Source organism: Salvia hispanica, chromosome 3 (genome assembly GCF_023119035.1).
Source record: "Salvia hispanica cultivar TCC Black 2014 chromosome 3, UniMelb_Shisp_WGS_1.0, whole genome shotgun sequence".
Lineage (NCBI taxonomy): Eukaryota > Viridiplantae > Streptophyta > Magnoliopsida > Lamiales > Lamiaceae > Salvia > Salvia hispanica.
The window spans coordinates 1,818,703-1,832,911 of NC_062967.1; the positions used below are offsets into that span (position 1 = coordinate 1,818,703).

The 14,209-nt window shown below is 35.4% G+C and overlaps 1 protein-coding gene and 1 pseudogene across 1 annotated transcript; both read left to right on the top strand.

Moving 5' to 3' along the window:
* The first annotated feature begins 4,616 nt into the window (after window positions 1-4,616).
* Window positions 4,617-6,506, top strand: LOC125216540 (annotated as a pseudogene).
* A 3,124-nt stretch (window positions 6,507-9,630) lies between these two features.
* On the top strand, window positions 9,631-12,708 carry LOC125212272 (probable magnesium transporter NIPA9). Its single transcript, XM_048112386.1, has 9 exons — window positions 9,631-9,952; window positions 10,759-10,857; window positions 10,946-11,075; window positions 11,155-11,243; window positions 11,626-11,682; window positions 11,769-11,827; window positions 11,921-12,041; window positions 12,126-12,274; window positions 12,347-12,708. Exons 1-9 carry the CDS (start codon window positions 9,842-9,844, stop codon window positions 12,564-12,566), a joined length of 1,035 nt encoding a protein of 344 aa, XP_047968343.1. The 5' UTR covers window positions 9,631-9,841; the 3' UTR covers window positions 12,567-12,708.
* The last annotated feature ends 1,501 nt before the right edge of the window (window positions 12,709-14,209 follow it).

Genomic DNA, 14,209 nt, shown 5'->3' on the forward strand with positions numbered 1-14,209 from the left:
AAGATAATTTACAATTTTTATGAAAATTATTTGGTGCCATTGATATCATATAGTAACTACTACTCGTATTGCACAATTTGTAGTGATATTATGATCAAATGAAAATCAAAATGTTAAATAAGAACTAATAACCAATATGTATGTCATAGCTTTTCGAAATCTAACAATTATAGACTTATAGTAGTAGTACAAAAATTTGTATGGTTATCATGAAAACTATTTTTATTATGAGTTATGATGATATTATTTGAATGTTGATATCTTAATATGTATCGTTACTTTGACAAATGGTTTGTTGTTGATATTCGAAACCACTATTGGAATGACGTCTAGTGGAGAAAGGGATATGCCATATGAATGATCCGATTAAATTAAACCATATCTCTTACTGAAATGTAAAGAATATATATGTATGTCCATCCACTCAAATTAAAGAATTTTTTCAAAACACATATCAATATATAATTATAGTAGGCGTAGCTATCTACAGCTAGGAACAAAAGAAGGGTATAAGTGTTGGACTTTGATTAAAAAAAAATGTAAACAATATGAAACTCTAGAAGATAGATTGATTCTCTCTCCTAAGTCCTAAGTCTCCTCTTTCCCTCTCCTTTGAATGTGGATTGAACATTTCCACAAAATGGGATCCCACTTTTTCAGTTGCCCTAAAATTCCATTTTTAGTGATTGATGAGGTCAATATTATTACAATTTATTTTTATTCTCTTTTTGGTTGATCCATATTTTCTAGAGAATTTTTTTACTTATTTTACTTGTGAAACTTTATTAATCGATCCTCATTCATGACGTCATTGTATAATTTTGTAGTGGAATTTCACGTTCCTGAATTTGTCTAATGACCGCTCACTTAATTGTGAGTATTTCACATTTTAATAATATTCGAATTGGTTGAAATCTCATGACTCACGAGTATCGGAATTCATTGAATAATATATAGTAATAAAGTTATACACTAGATATATAGACGGGTGAGATTTAGTAGTCCAATTTTGTGTTCCTCACATCAAGCATCATATTCAACTTTTTCCCATAATTTTTACATTTTTTCCCTTTAATTTCAATTTTATATGCTTTCAGTTTGACTTTTATACAACTTGTTATCAATAGTTTGCCGCACCAAATTAGGATATGGAGTATAATAATTTGTATAGAATTTATTGTTATATTTACTGGATAAAAGTTGATTATTTGGAGTACGATAGTATATTTTTAAAATTTTGAAATTTTCAAATAAATATTAACTATTTTTATTAAAAATAATATAAAAACAATTGGCTAGGACATAATACATGGGACACTAGATCCCATCCCATAAATAAATACCAATAAGGTTCAGGATAAATAAAGTACATGATTTTTTTGTGAAGTTGGACTTTAACTTTATGAAAAGAGATGAATAATAGTAATAATAAGTTAAACAACAAACAAATAAATAAAGTGACTATTAATGAAGCGGCGATGAACAAATCGTAGATCGACAGGCCTTGAGTGGTATACCACCATGCGTAGATCTCTAAAGCAGCTTAAAGTATATATGCTTTTCATTAATTCATTAATTTATTAATTAGATACCTTATTTTAATAATAAATTATTGATGAAAGAATATGTTCCAAATCATCTATACAAAAGGCATGTAGTGCAGGGTGGTATCCCCCCACCCACAGAAAACCCCCATGGGGGAACCCATAATAACATGATATAATTGGCTGGTTCAATAATCCCAATAAAATTATTACAATATGCCCATCTTCTTGATTATGGACAGCCATATTGATTTGTTTGTTATATCACTAAAATTTTCTTATAGATAAAGAAAAATCTTTGTCTTAGTTAATTGTGTCTCGTGTTTGATAGTACTTGATAGTATATCAAATATTGAACTACTATAAAAATCAATCCAATTTCTTACATGTATAAACAAAAGCCCAACCAGTAAGGCAATGGGCGAAACCGAAAGATGATTCAAAAGAGTTATGATCAATGACACGACACAACAAAACAAAATCTAAATAATATCTCATCGATAAATAAAAAGCTTAATCAATGCCAATAACATCATCTAAAGTTGACAATAACAAACGAATAAAGAAAGATCAAGCGAGATGAAAACCACGATCACAATAAAAAAAAGAAGGGCATAAGCTAGGTTGGTTGCTAGTTAGATTAGACATGAAGGTGGGTTTAGTTAGGGTTCGATTATCTAACAATATATTCATGTGATTAAAGAAGTTGATCATTGGCACATGTAGGATTAAATTAATGGATTATTCTACTTTAATTTGGAATAGAACTTGGTGGTGCAATGATGCTATATAGTGGAAACTTAGGTCATTAATTAATTGTAGTTAAGTATAGGTTTAAGAGGCTTTCCTTATTTGGAATGAATTTAATCAATGAGGTGGCATACAACTTGCCTTTTCTAGAATCCTCTTCAAGTGCATTTCTTGATTTTAAGTGATGTCGCATCATAATTATCTTGATGATTATCATATTATCTTTGGGAACTCTAGCTATCATGATCATTTAATAGATAAGCCTCCACTTTATTGTGGATTACATTATACTCGTATTATACATTTATCTGCATTATTCTTAATATTTTTATTCTTTCAAAATTGAACATATGATGCTATAACTTCATTTCAAGCAATGACTGAATGTATGTAGACTCATGTGGGCTCAAATTGTTATCGACTCTAATGTCTTACATTAGTTATAAAATATAACTGGTGTAAGATATATATTAAATGGAGTCTCTTGACATGATTTTATATGTTTGATTTGTATAATTAGTGTTTTTATTGAGAGTCCCAACGATTCGGAGTAGTCGTCTAGCAAATGAATCAATTGTGACCAATGAAGAGGTTTGACAGCTAACTCAGAGATGGTTTATCAAAGGAACCAGCATAACCAACAAGGACTCAAAGTAGTGACAACTAACCTAACAAAGGGATCGGTCATGAGTCATGACCAACAGGGACGTTATCTCTGAAGGAGGGTTGATCGTTACAAACTCTTTGTCTTGTGACGGTTGTGAGAAACAATTAGTGTGAGATTTATAGATCAAATAAACACTCTTTCATTATAATACACTGGTCCTTTTGGTAAGTATCATTTGACAGGCACTGCCATCGATCTACGAGTTCCAAATCCACCCAAACGTTCAACGACTTCATCCAGCGTGAACCACTTTAATCCGATGTGATCGACTTCTGTCTGACATTCGAAGAATATTGTCTAGATTCATCATTGATTCCAAAGTACACAATTATACACAATCCAATATAAAAATCTAGATGTAACTTGTATACTATGAATTATTGATCGACATTCGTCAAAAATGGCAAACGAAATAAACAAAAAGATGATTGGTTGGATCCAAATAATTTTAGGGATAGGAATCTTTTTAAATATATAGATAAGGAAAAATAATTACTCTTTTGATTGGTCTAAAGGTGTTGGTCACATTTCACGTTTCATTCTTCACCTTTCACTTTCGGCGATGAGAGAATGTCTTTGCGTGGGACGTTGATGCACTCATCACCCTCCACGTGGCAGCATCACACTCCTTTTTCTTGGTGGCTGCAGCCCATCCACTAGATCACTCTTTATTTTTATTCAACATTGCTAGTACTCCCTCCGTGCCTCTATCGCTGGACGTATTTCTTTTTGGGTTGTACCATTGTAGTTGAGTCATTTCCTCTTTTGATAAAAAAATAGTTTACTCTTTCTTCATCTCTATACCTTTTTTCTTTCTACTTTATTCTCCTTTCATTTAACTCATTTAAAACAATTTTTCTTAAATCTCGTGCCAAAAAGAAATGTCTCTACTATAGACAGAGAGAGTAATATAATAAAAGGACAGAGAGAGTAATATAATAAAAGGACAATAGTAATATATAATTTATAAGTTTTGATCAAATTTGGATTGATTATAAATTATAAAATCAAAATATTAAATCATGAAGTTATATTTTTTTTTAAATTTTAACACCCTTTATATAAAACAATAGTATATCTTTTAGTAATACTCAAAATAACTTTGTTACATTAAAATAATTATTATTGAATTTAGTTTTGGATTAAAAAATTTATTTTAAAGACATAAAATAATTTCATGCAATCAAACTACGAGTTTAAATTAATTTTATGGAATTTATGTACAAGTTCAAAACTATGATTCCAATTTTCAAGTTATACCATATAAGAATGGGACTCAAAGGACCCATTACACAAGAATGTAAATTATCCAACTATAATAAGGGCCTTGAGTGGGCCATGATAATTTGGTCCTGCATCATAATAGTAGTATTGATTAAATACTTCCCGACTCCCAATATTAGATCCATAAAAATAAGAACAAAATTTCATAAAATAAAAATGTTACTAGGAGCATTATTTATTGAATCAAATATAAAGAAAAATTTGTAAGTTCATTTTTTTTTCTTTATTAAATTTTTCTCGCGAAATGATTGATGGATCTCAATTGGGCCTTAACTAACCTATATGAAAGTAATGGGCTCATTCAATGGCCCAATTACTACGACGTCGAAATTCACATTTTCACTAAAACGACGTCGCTGGCCAACGTTTTCTCTCTTCATGAACAACGACGAGTAGATGAGGGAGTATGGGAATTGGGGAAATTTTGTTGTCAAAATTCTGTATTTCAAGGAAATTTTGTTGTCAATTTTGATTAACCTCTGTGTTTGCTTTTGCTATTTGGTAAATTTGGGAATGTGATTCAACCAATAATGATTTTATGTTGCAATTTTACTTTGGTTGCAGTTGATATAGATGAGTTGATTGATATCTCCATTGATGCTTCAGTTATATGTTATTCAATTGGTGAATAGTTTGCTGAGTGGTGTACTGTATACATATGATATTAATGTGCTTGTTTTATGAATTTTTCTGTGGTTTTCGCAGCCATGGCTGGAACGGGAAGGTTCTCAATTTGACGGTTGTATTGAGCTGTGAGTAATTGGCTTCTTTTGTTGATTGGTTTTGAATGAAATAGTGCAGGTGATTTGTTGGTACATAAACAATTGAATTCAATATACATCCTATACATAATTCAATTGTGTGTGCATCAATGGATTGTTCCTTTCTGCAAGGGGCTTGATGTGATTCAGCAAGCTCACTCTGCTACTGGGAAAATGGCAACTTTCTGCTGTGGAATTCTGCAGCAGCTGGACTACGATGTGGTTAAGTGCCAGGCGCTGGTTCTGGCTCCCACTCGCGAGCTGGCTTGGCAGATTGAGAAGGTCATTAGAGCACTAGGTGAATATGTTGATGTTGAGGTTCACGTTTGCGTTGGAGGCACCGTGGATAAAGCGTATTCTCTCTGGTGGAGTTCATGTTGTTGTCGGTACTCCTGGGGTCGTGTTTTTGACATGAGGAGAAGACAGTGACTGTGCCCTGATCACATCAAAATGTTATGTTTTGGATGTAGCAGATGAAATGCTTTCCCTGGGGTTCAAGGATCAGGTCTGCTTCGTATTCGACGATTCTACCAAGCAGATACATTAGCATTAGAATATAAGTGCACTCCATTTCGTTTTTCGACTGTCTAACTTTTCCTGCTTCCTTATGGCTGATATATCTATGCTTTATTAAGTTAATTGCTTTGTTTCTAACAAGTGGACTGTGGTCATCCAGATAAAAAATATCTTCAAGTTGCTTCCACCTAAGATTCAAGTTGGTGTGTTCTCTGCCACCATGCCACCAGAAGCCCTTGAAATCACAAGGAAGTATATGAACAAGCCTATCTGTATTCTTGTGAAACGTGACGAGCTAACACTTGAGGGTATCAAGCAGTTCTATGTTAACGTTGACGAGGAGGTGTGGAAATTCGAAACCCTCCACTCAAAGTATCGTCTTCGTTTACACGAAGCATAAGGTTGAATGGCTCACTAACAAAATGCGCGACCGTGACCATACAGTCTCTTCCACCAACAGTGACATGGTCCAGAACACTAGAGATATCATCATGAAAGAATTCAGATCTGGCTCTTCCAAAGTCCTCATCTCCACTGATCTGCTGGCCTGTGCTGCAAGTCTCTCTTGTCATCAACTATGATTTGCTGACTCAACCTGAGACCTACCTGCATCGACTTGGACGAAGTGGGCAGCTTGGGAGGAAGGGCGTGGCCGTAAACTTTGTTACCAACGATGACGAACACCTACTTTCCAACATAAAGAAGTTCTACAATGTCGAAATTGAGGATTTTCCAGGTACCATTGCACACCTTTTGTAATTGAGTTATGAGGTCTAAGGCTACTGCCCCTTGTTTCAGCTTAGTTCCAATCTTATTTCATAGGCTAGTTTATGTGTGACGAACCATCGATGGGGGCTACGTTCAAACTGCTGTTTCACAGTTTATTGTTTGATGTTGGAATTCTGAGATTCTGTGTTCTGAATTGTATGGCCATCCAATGCTAATTGCTATTTTAGTCTCTCCCTCATTCAGTATGAGACGATCTTCGCTTGTCATCATGTTTTTTTCCGCTCGTCCACTTGCATACCGGTTCTAGTTACTAACACAAACAAGGATGCTTTGGGAGCCGGGGAACGGGTCTTTTCCCATCCTTCCCTCGATTAACCCGTTGTTCGGCTTTAGGGTTTAGGGAAAATCAGGACAAAATTGAGTTTAGTGTGAGACCCTACAATACTATAGTTGAGTCACTATAAATTTTGGAGACCTATAACTTTGGTTAGGCTTTCTGTCAAATTTTGTACCAATATTTCTGGATTTTTCCAACCAAACAATGATTTTTTGGTTGGATGATATGCAAATAGCTAACGGACTTTTAGGATAAAAACATGATCGAATAATATACTATACTAAATAATGTCATATCATATTGCACATGACCTGTTTCTTAATATTCCCAGATTTATTTATTTTTATATTCATCCTAAATCAGTGTTCTGGAATTACAACTTTTGGTCTATAGCATTTGTTACACCAACTTCCAAATGTCACGCCACCCTGATTATCCAATAAATTGGTTATATCTCGTTATCAATTTATACAATGTTTATCTTCATGACTTTTCATTATGAGAAAATTAATTATGACTATAGAGTTGCTTTAGCAATAAGGCTTATTATGATTGGGCCCATTTACTTTTTATTACACATAATTTCAATCCTCAAAAGTGACTTTCCCACCCACAAATTGTGAGAGTGACTAATCAGTAATCACAAATTCACAATAACAATTACTACATCATACTCCCATCATATTATTATGGTCAATCTAATAAATAAAATGAATGGACGTTATATTTTTCAAGTCTACATTCAATACAATCATATCTAGTGGGGATTTATAATATTCAAATTTGTGGCATTCGATCAAAAACTAATATAAAGAGGTTTAAATTTTAATCGACGAAAATCAACCAACAATTTTTATACTGCTGCATCCGTTTCAGTTTAAGAATCATGTTTTGTCATTTTCATCCGTCCCAGTTTAAGAATCTCATTTAGAATTTACTATATTTGGACATAAAATTTAATCTAATTGTTGATGAAATTTACACTCAAATGTCATTACTTTCATAAAAATAAAACAAACAAAATCCTAAACATACAAAAAGTCAAAAGGATCCCACTTTCAACTACCCCACTTCAATTATTACATACTCCAACAAACACTATCTAACTTGAATTATTTACACACTTCAACAATTTCTTAAAACTCGTGCCCTAGCTAAATTACACTCTTAAATAAGGACGATGGAAATAGTATTTAAATTGAGCTTCTCTTAGATATTTTGGCTACAAACATTAGTAAAAGAAAATTTGATCACCCCAAGCAAAGACTCTAATTCCACACTCAACACTCTCAAAATCAAAGAAAACACACACACACACACACAAAAGTTCATATTCACACCAACCTGGGCCCAATTTTCCCTCTCCTCCCACCTATCAATAACCAACCAAAAAAAACTCATAAACCTCACATTTCCAGATCAAAGACTCCACCTTTCTCCCCAACCCATCAAAAAAACTTCAAGAAAAGCATGGCAAACTACAGATCAAAGTCATTCAACAATGCCCAAATGCAAACTCAACCTCATCATGATGGACCACCAGCCAACTTCAGGTCTTACAGCACTTCTTCCCACTCTACGCCACGGCGGAAGCTCAAGAAAGAGCCGAAATGCTGGAGCTTCAATGACCCCGAGTTTCAGAGGAAGAGAAGGGTTGCTAGCTACAAGGTTTATTGTGTTGAAGGCAAGCTCAAAGGCTCTGTTAGAAAGAGTGTTAGATGGTTCAAGAATAGATACACTCAGATAGTTTATGGTTGTTGGTGGTGATTTTTTTTTTTTTTTTTTTTTTTTTTTTTTTTTTTTTTTTTTTTTTTGCGATTATAGTTGCCCCTTTTCGTGTTGTGGGGCGACGAAGTACGCTATATTGGTTAAGACGCTTCTCTTCTGACAAATAGATTGGTGGTTCGATGAGAAGCATATTGGTAAGTTCAACTACTAATAGATTTGAAGTTCGAGTCGATCATAAGGCTAGTGTGTGAGTGAGTCTTTATTTCGCTTGTAATAATAATTTTAGAAAATTAGAACTTTGCTTGGTGAAGTTTATGTGGTTGTGTTTAATTTTTATAGTTGTATTACGAATATTATTGTGAAATTTCATCACATCTTTGATGATTTTGGTACTAATTAAGTACTACTCCATATTGGTAAGAGCCATGAGTTAAAATGAATGGTTATGCAATTTTATTTATAATGGCCGTTATGAGTTTTCATCTATTTGTATTATTCAGACTTATCTTTGCATGAGAGTCTTGGTGGAGATTCTTTATAAGAAAATACTACTTTCTTATGGAGTTGTTCAAATTGAGGTGATTATAAATTTTGACAAAATATGTATATATGTGACTAATATTTGTTTTCGGTTGCAAAGATGAAATGCACACTTATACACAAGTGTTAATATGATTTGAATTTAGTTATTTGATTGTTGTCACACCAACTTTATAAAAATTATGATATTTTTTTTCTCTGGCAAAAAGATTGAAAACTCTAACCCTAAGGGCTCCTCACGTTCCGGCTCGATATTATTGCGAGGGATGTTCAATCAGGGTACCTAGTGGCTCGCTAAGGAGATGATCGTAACCCACTGTCCTGCCAAAAGTTCACCTCTCAAGGCCTCACACTTGTTCCTGAGAGGTGTGCCAACTACACGTTAGTAGTGGAAATCGTTCCTCGGCCTTTCTTGCGAATTCCCCCCTCCCCCCTCCAAACTAACTGCGATCCCCCTACGGGCACGATGATATTTTTTTGTGCTGTGATAGTTGGTGGTTGGTATGAAAATTCCTAATGATAGCTTTATTATATACTAGTACTTCTATACCATTATATCCAATGTATCCATACATTATAGGATTAAGTGCAACAAAATAAAATCAAATTGAGCTCTATTTATTGATTACTTTGGATCGAAAGAATTTATAGTAATTTTTATACCAATTTAAATGGCAAACTCAAACTTTGACAATTGAGTAACCACAACTACTGTTAAATCCCTTTACAAAAATCGTTACTTTAAAGCAACGCTTTTGGTTCCCAGAAACCGAAAGAGAAAACGCATATTCCATATCAAAGGAATATCAAAATTGTCAAAGCCGAAAACAACAGAGATCTGTGAAAATTCGACAGAGATCTTTGCTGCGCTTCGAAATCCACGCAATTCACAACATCTTTTCCCCTCATTCATGCGCGATTGCATCAATCTCTCTGCACGCACAAATCTAGAACAAATTCGCAACAAAAATTGAATCAGAGAGAGATGTGGGAATCGATTTGCTTAACGATTGCGGCTACCGCCGGAAACAACATTGGCAAAGTGCTTCAGAAAAAGGGCACCCTAATTCTCCCACCTCTCTCTTTCAAGCTCAAGGTATTCTATTCTAGCTGTTTTTGTTTGTTTTCTGTGTAATTGATTTCTGAGCTGATTTTGGACGCGTGAAAATTGGGGGTGATGATAATCGGTTTTGGTTAATTTGATTTTTGGGCATGAAAATAATGTTATCTAATTATCCAGTCTTATCGATTGCATTTGCATTGTATTGGTCAATGTGCTAAGTAATAGGCGTTTCTCTATGTTAGTGTGTGTGTGTGTATGTAATTGTAGTTTCATTGGTTGAAATGAGCTGATTTATGTGGAAGACTTTAAGTTTTCGATTTATTATCGTTTTTGGGGGGATTTTCCTTGGTTAATTTGGCTATGCATGTCTGTATGTAATTGGTATACATTTGTGATTGCCAAATCACTTGATTACAAACCGAGTATATCGATTATTGGGAGACTTTCGATGAACGATTCGGGACCATTGATGATCTCAATTGTAATAATTTAGTAGTGTCACATTTATTAGCTCATAGGTTGTATTTGATGAAATTCTTCCTGCATATGTTCCAATTACGGATATAAGCGACTAGTTTGGTAACAAGGGTGTGGTTGGAACACCCTCGTAGCCATTGATTTTGAAGTAAGGAATTGGATAAACTTGTGTTGTAGCTCTTGCTGTCCTCATTGATAAGAATCTGGTAGCTACTCGAAATATGGGAAGAAATTTCCACTGTATGCTCTTCTTTGGCATGTAATTTTGTCATTTCGTGTGTAGATCAATATATGTATATTATCACAACGCATCTAATTCAAACGAAGCAGAATAGTGATGGCAAGGGAATCTGAATTTTCAGGTGATAAGAGCATATGCTTCTAACAGTGCTTGGATAATAGGCTTCTTGATGGATATCTTTGGGGCCGTCTTGATGTTGCTCGCACTATCTCAGGCTCCTGTAAGACCTATAAAACTTGCTCTTGTTCGTTCATTTAGCCTTGCAGATCATGATTGTGACTCAATATACTTAAATTTTGTCTATGTAGGTATCGGTGATTCAACCTGTTTCTGGCTGTGGGCTTGCTATCCTCTCGGTATTTTCTCATTTTTATCTGAAGGAGATCATGAATGCCATTGACTGGATTGGAATTGCTTTGGCTGGTATTGGTACCATAGGTAATGTAAGTTGATGTAAGATTCATATCTCTTATGTTTTACGATCTTATCTCTAATTTGTTGCGTTCTCTGCATCCAGGTGTTGGTGCTGGAGGAGAAGAGCAAAAGGCACCGTCCATCTCGATTATCTATTTACCATGGCTGGTATTTCTTGTTGCGCTCGTGTTTGTAGGTATCTTACCTTATTCAGCTTCTAATTATCATTAGTTCATGTCAGATAATTTTGATAAACTTGTAGTAACACATATGCTACCATTTGTTCCATAATTGAATATTATAGAATTTGCTCAATTTTTCGTAGGCACCTGTAACTTGTATGATTCTGGTTCCACTATCATCATATGGTTGTTCCTTTTTTCATTGATTCCAATTTGTGATATGTTCAAATTGCTTATTTTGACTGTCCAAATTTCTAAAATAGCCACCCTACATAATTAAAAGATTACTTGTTTCTTTGTTACTGAAAATCTTATGCTGATCTTCAAAAGATTATTCCTTGTCTCCATCATCAAGTGCAGACCACTGACCTTACATTGTTTGTTCATTGTAGGTTCTGCTTAATGGATGGCTGCGTGTGTATAGACGACAAAGAAGAGAACAGGAGTTGGTATATTTAAACATTCTGATCGTCTTAATGAAGTGTTTTACTATTTAGTCTTATGGATCTCAATAGCCTGCTTTTCGACCTTGCAGATGCAATACGAAGTGGTCGAGGAGATCATTTATGGCTTGGAGTCCGGCATTCTATTTGGGTATTTTCTTGAACTCAACCAATATATATTACATCGGATTCTTCTAATCTTCGTCATCTTACGAAAAAAGAAATCCACGAAACGCAATTGCAGGATTGCATCTGTGATATCAAAGATGGGATTCCTGTTCTTGGAGCAAGGATCTTCGAAGTTGTTGCTTCCCATTTGTGTCTCAATCAGCATAATGTGCAGTGGCTCCGGATTTGTCTGCCAGGTAACGTGAAACACCACTCATATTTGATCTTGTACGTCCGTTGCAACTGTACAACATATTCTTCATTTCTGTTGTTCTAAACAGACACGTGGTTTGAAGCACGGAAGGGCAATCGTCGTGTCCACTTGTGCAGCCGTTGCCTCGATCGTGACTGGCGTGCTTGCCGGCATGTTTGCTCTTGGCGAGCAGCTGCCTTCGGCCCCAACGTCTCGCCTGATGCTTCTCCTCGGATGGTAGCCAAATCCACATTTTTTTCATCTCTTTATCTCTCATTCGGACTCTTTAGTTAACTTCGTCTCATACAGGCTCTTCATCATTCTCGGAGTGATCCTGCTTGTATCTTCATCGAGGCTGATGCGACACCTCCCAAGGCCTTGGAGACGCTTTGCACGAAGCGGGGTCGAAAGGAGCTTCGGCCTCAGGCAGTCGAGCTCAACCCGTGGAAGGGACACGAACCCAAGCACCGTGATCCAAGCGAACACGCTGCACCATTTGATACCGCCCCCTGCGAAAGCAAAACCTTAAGCTTGAGCTATTACAATTCGGTTCAATACCTTTAAAGAGTGTACAGTTTCATTACTGTTTCTGTGTATGTTTGCTTTGTTTGCTTAACTGTTCAAAGATGTGAAAGACAATCCCTTTTCTATTGAATTCATCATTTGGATTAGTGTTGGTGTTGTTATTTGATTATTTATAACATACTACTGTTAATTATATTAAATAAAAACTATTTCACTTTAAACCAACCCTATATGGAGCATATAACATGTTAATCCACCATTATTTATAGTCCAAAATATTTCAATTTACAGTATTTTTTGTTATGTGTTCAATTCAAAAGGAGTTGTTAGTCTAAAAAACTAAACAATAGTATTACCATTTACAAAAAAAAAAAAAAAGTTAATAAACTAGAGCAATTAACAAAATATGCATTTATTGCATATAATAAGGAGTAATATATTTTCATTGACAATGACTAAATTTAGCCATCAAAATTTAATGTTGTAGCAGAAATAAAGGCCACCCCATTTGGGCCACTGCTTTCACCTGAATTAAAGCAATCCTCTTCGGTAATTAAAAACCAAAAAAAAAAAAAAATACAATTTCCAAACCTCTAAAAATAATTCAAATCATTTCTCTATCTCACACACATTTAATCCAATCAAAATTCTGTCCACACTGCAAATTCTTTAAACTTTTCATCCATTTTCCCTCAAAACAAATGGGGAGAAAAAAATCCTTAAGTTCTTCAAATTAATCTCCCTTTCCCATATTAATATTTTCCCTGCAAAGTGCAAACAGATATTAAATTTTTTAAAAAATCATTTTTTCTCATGCCAATATTATTCCAAACAGTTTCACACATCTGCGGCGCTTTGTTCCGCAAGAAACGGCCGCCGCCGGCCGACGATGACGATTTCTTCCAAGACATAATATCCGACATCAATTTCTTCCCGGATGACGACGACGACGACGAAGACGAGGAGAAGCCATGCTCCCCCGACCGCCGCCGCCACCACCACTCGCCGCCGGCGTCACCCGCCGGCGCCGGCGCCGGAAACCACCACACGTCCGCCGCCGACAGCCACCCCATGCGGACCTCTTCAATCGACCGCAACGTGGCCCCCCCCCACCACCACCGGTCAAACTCCGGCGTGGCGAAGCTCGTGTCGAGCATGAGCCTCCGCGTGATGAGCACGGGCGCCGCGGCCACGGAGAAGCTAGGGATAAAGTATTTTAAACATCAGGAGGATTCGGTGTGGAAAAAGACGATAATCTTAGGGGAACGATGTAGGGTTCCGAGAGAGGAGGAGGACGACGACCTTAAATTGTACGACGAGAAGGGCCATAAGATTATGACGTACCATCCCAAGTCGCATAGCGGCTTAATACAATATTCGAGGCAAAGCACATCATCGATCGATTCGGACAAAGACGAAGATTTACAAATGAATTAGTAGCTACATTCGTTAGTAAAAACTATATTAACATTTGATATGTTCATAAATTTTTTGATAATTTTTTTGTATTTGGAATTTTGGTTGGTAAATTTTTTGAAATGATATATTTACATCCATAGTGATCTATGTCTTTTTTCTAGCTGTGTTGCCTGCTTTAATTTTATATTTTATGTAAATTATTTATCGTTTATGATTCTTCAATGATAT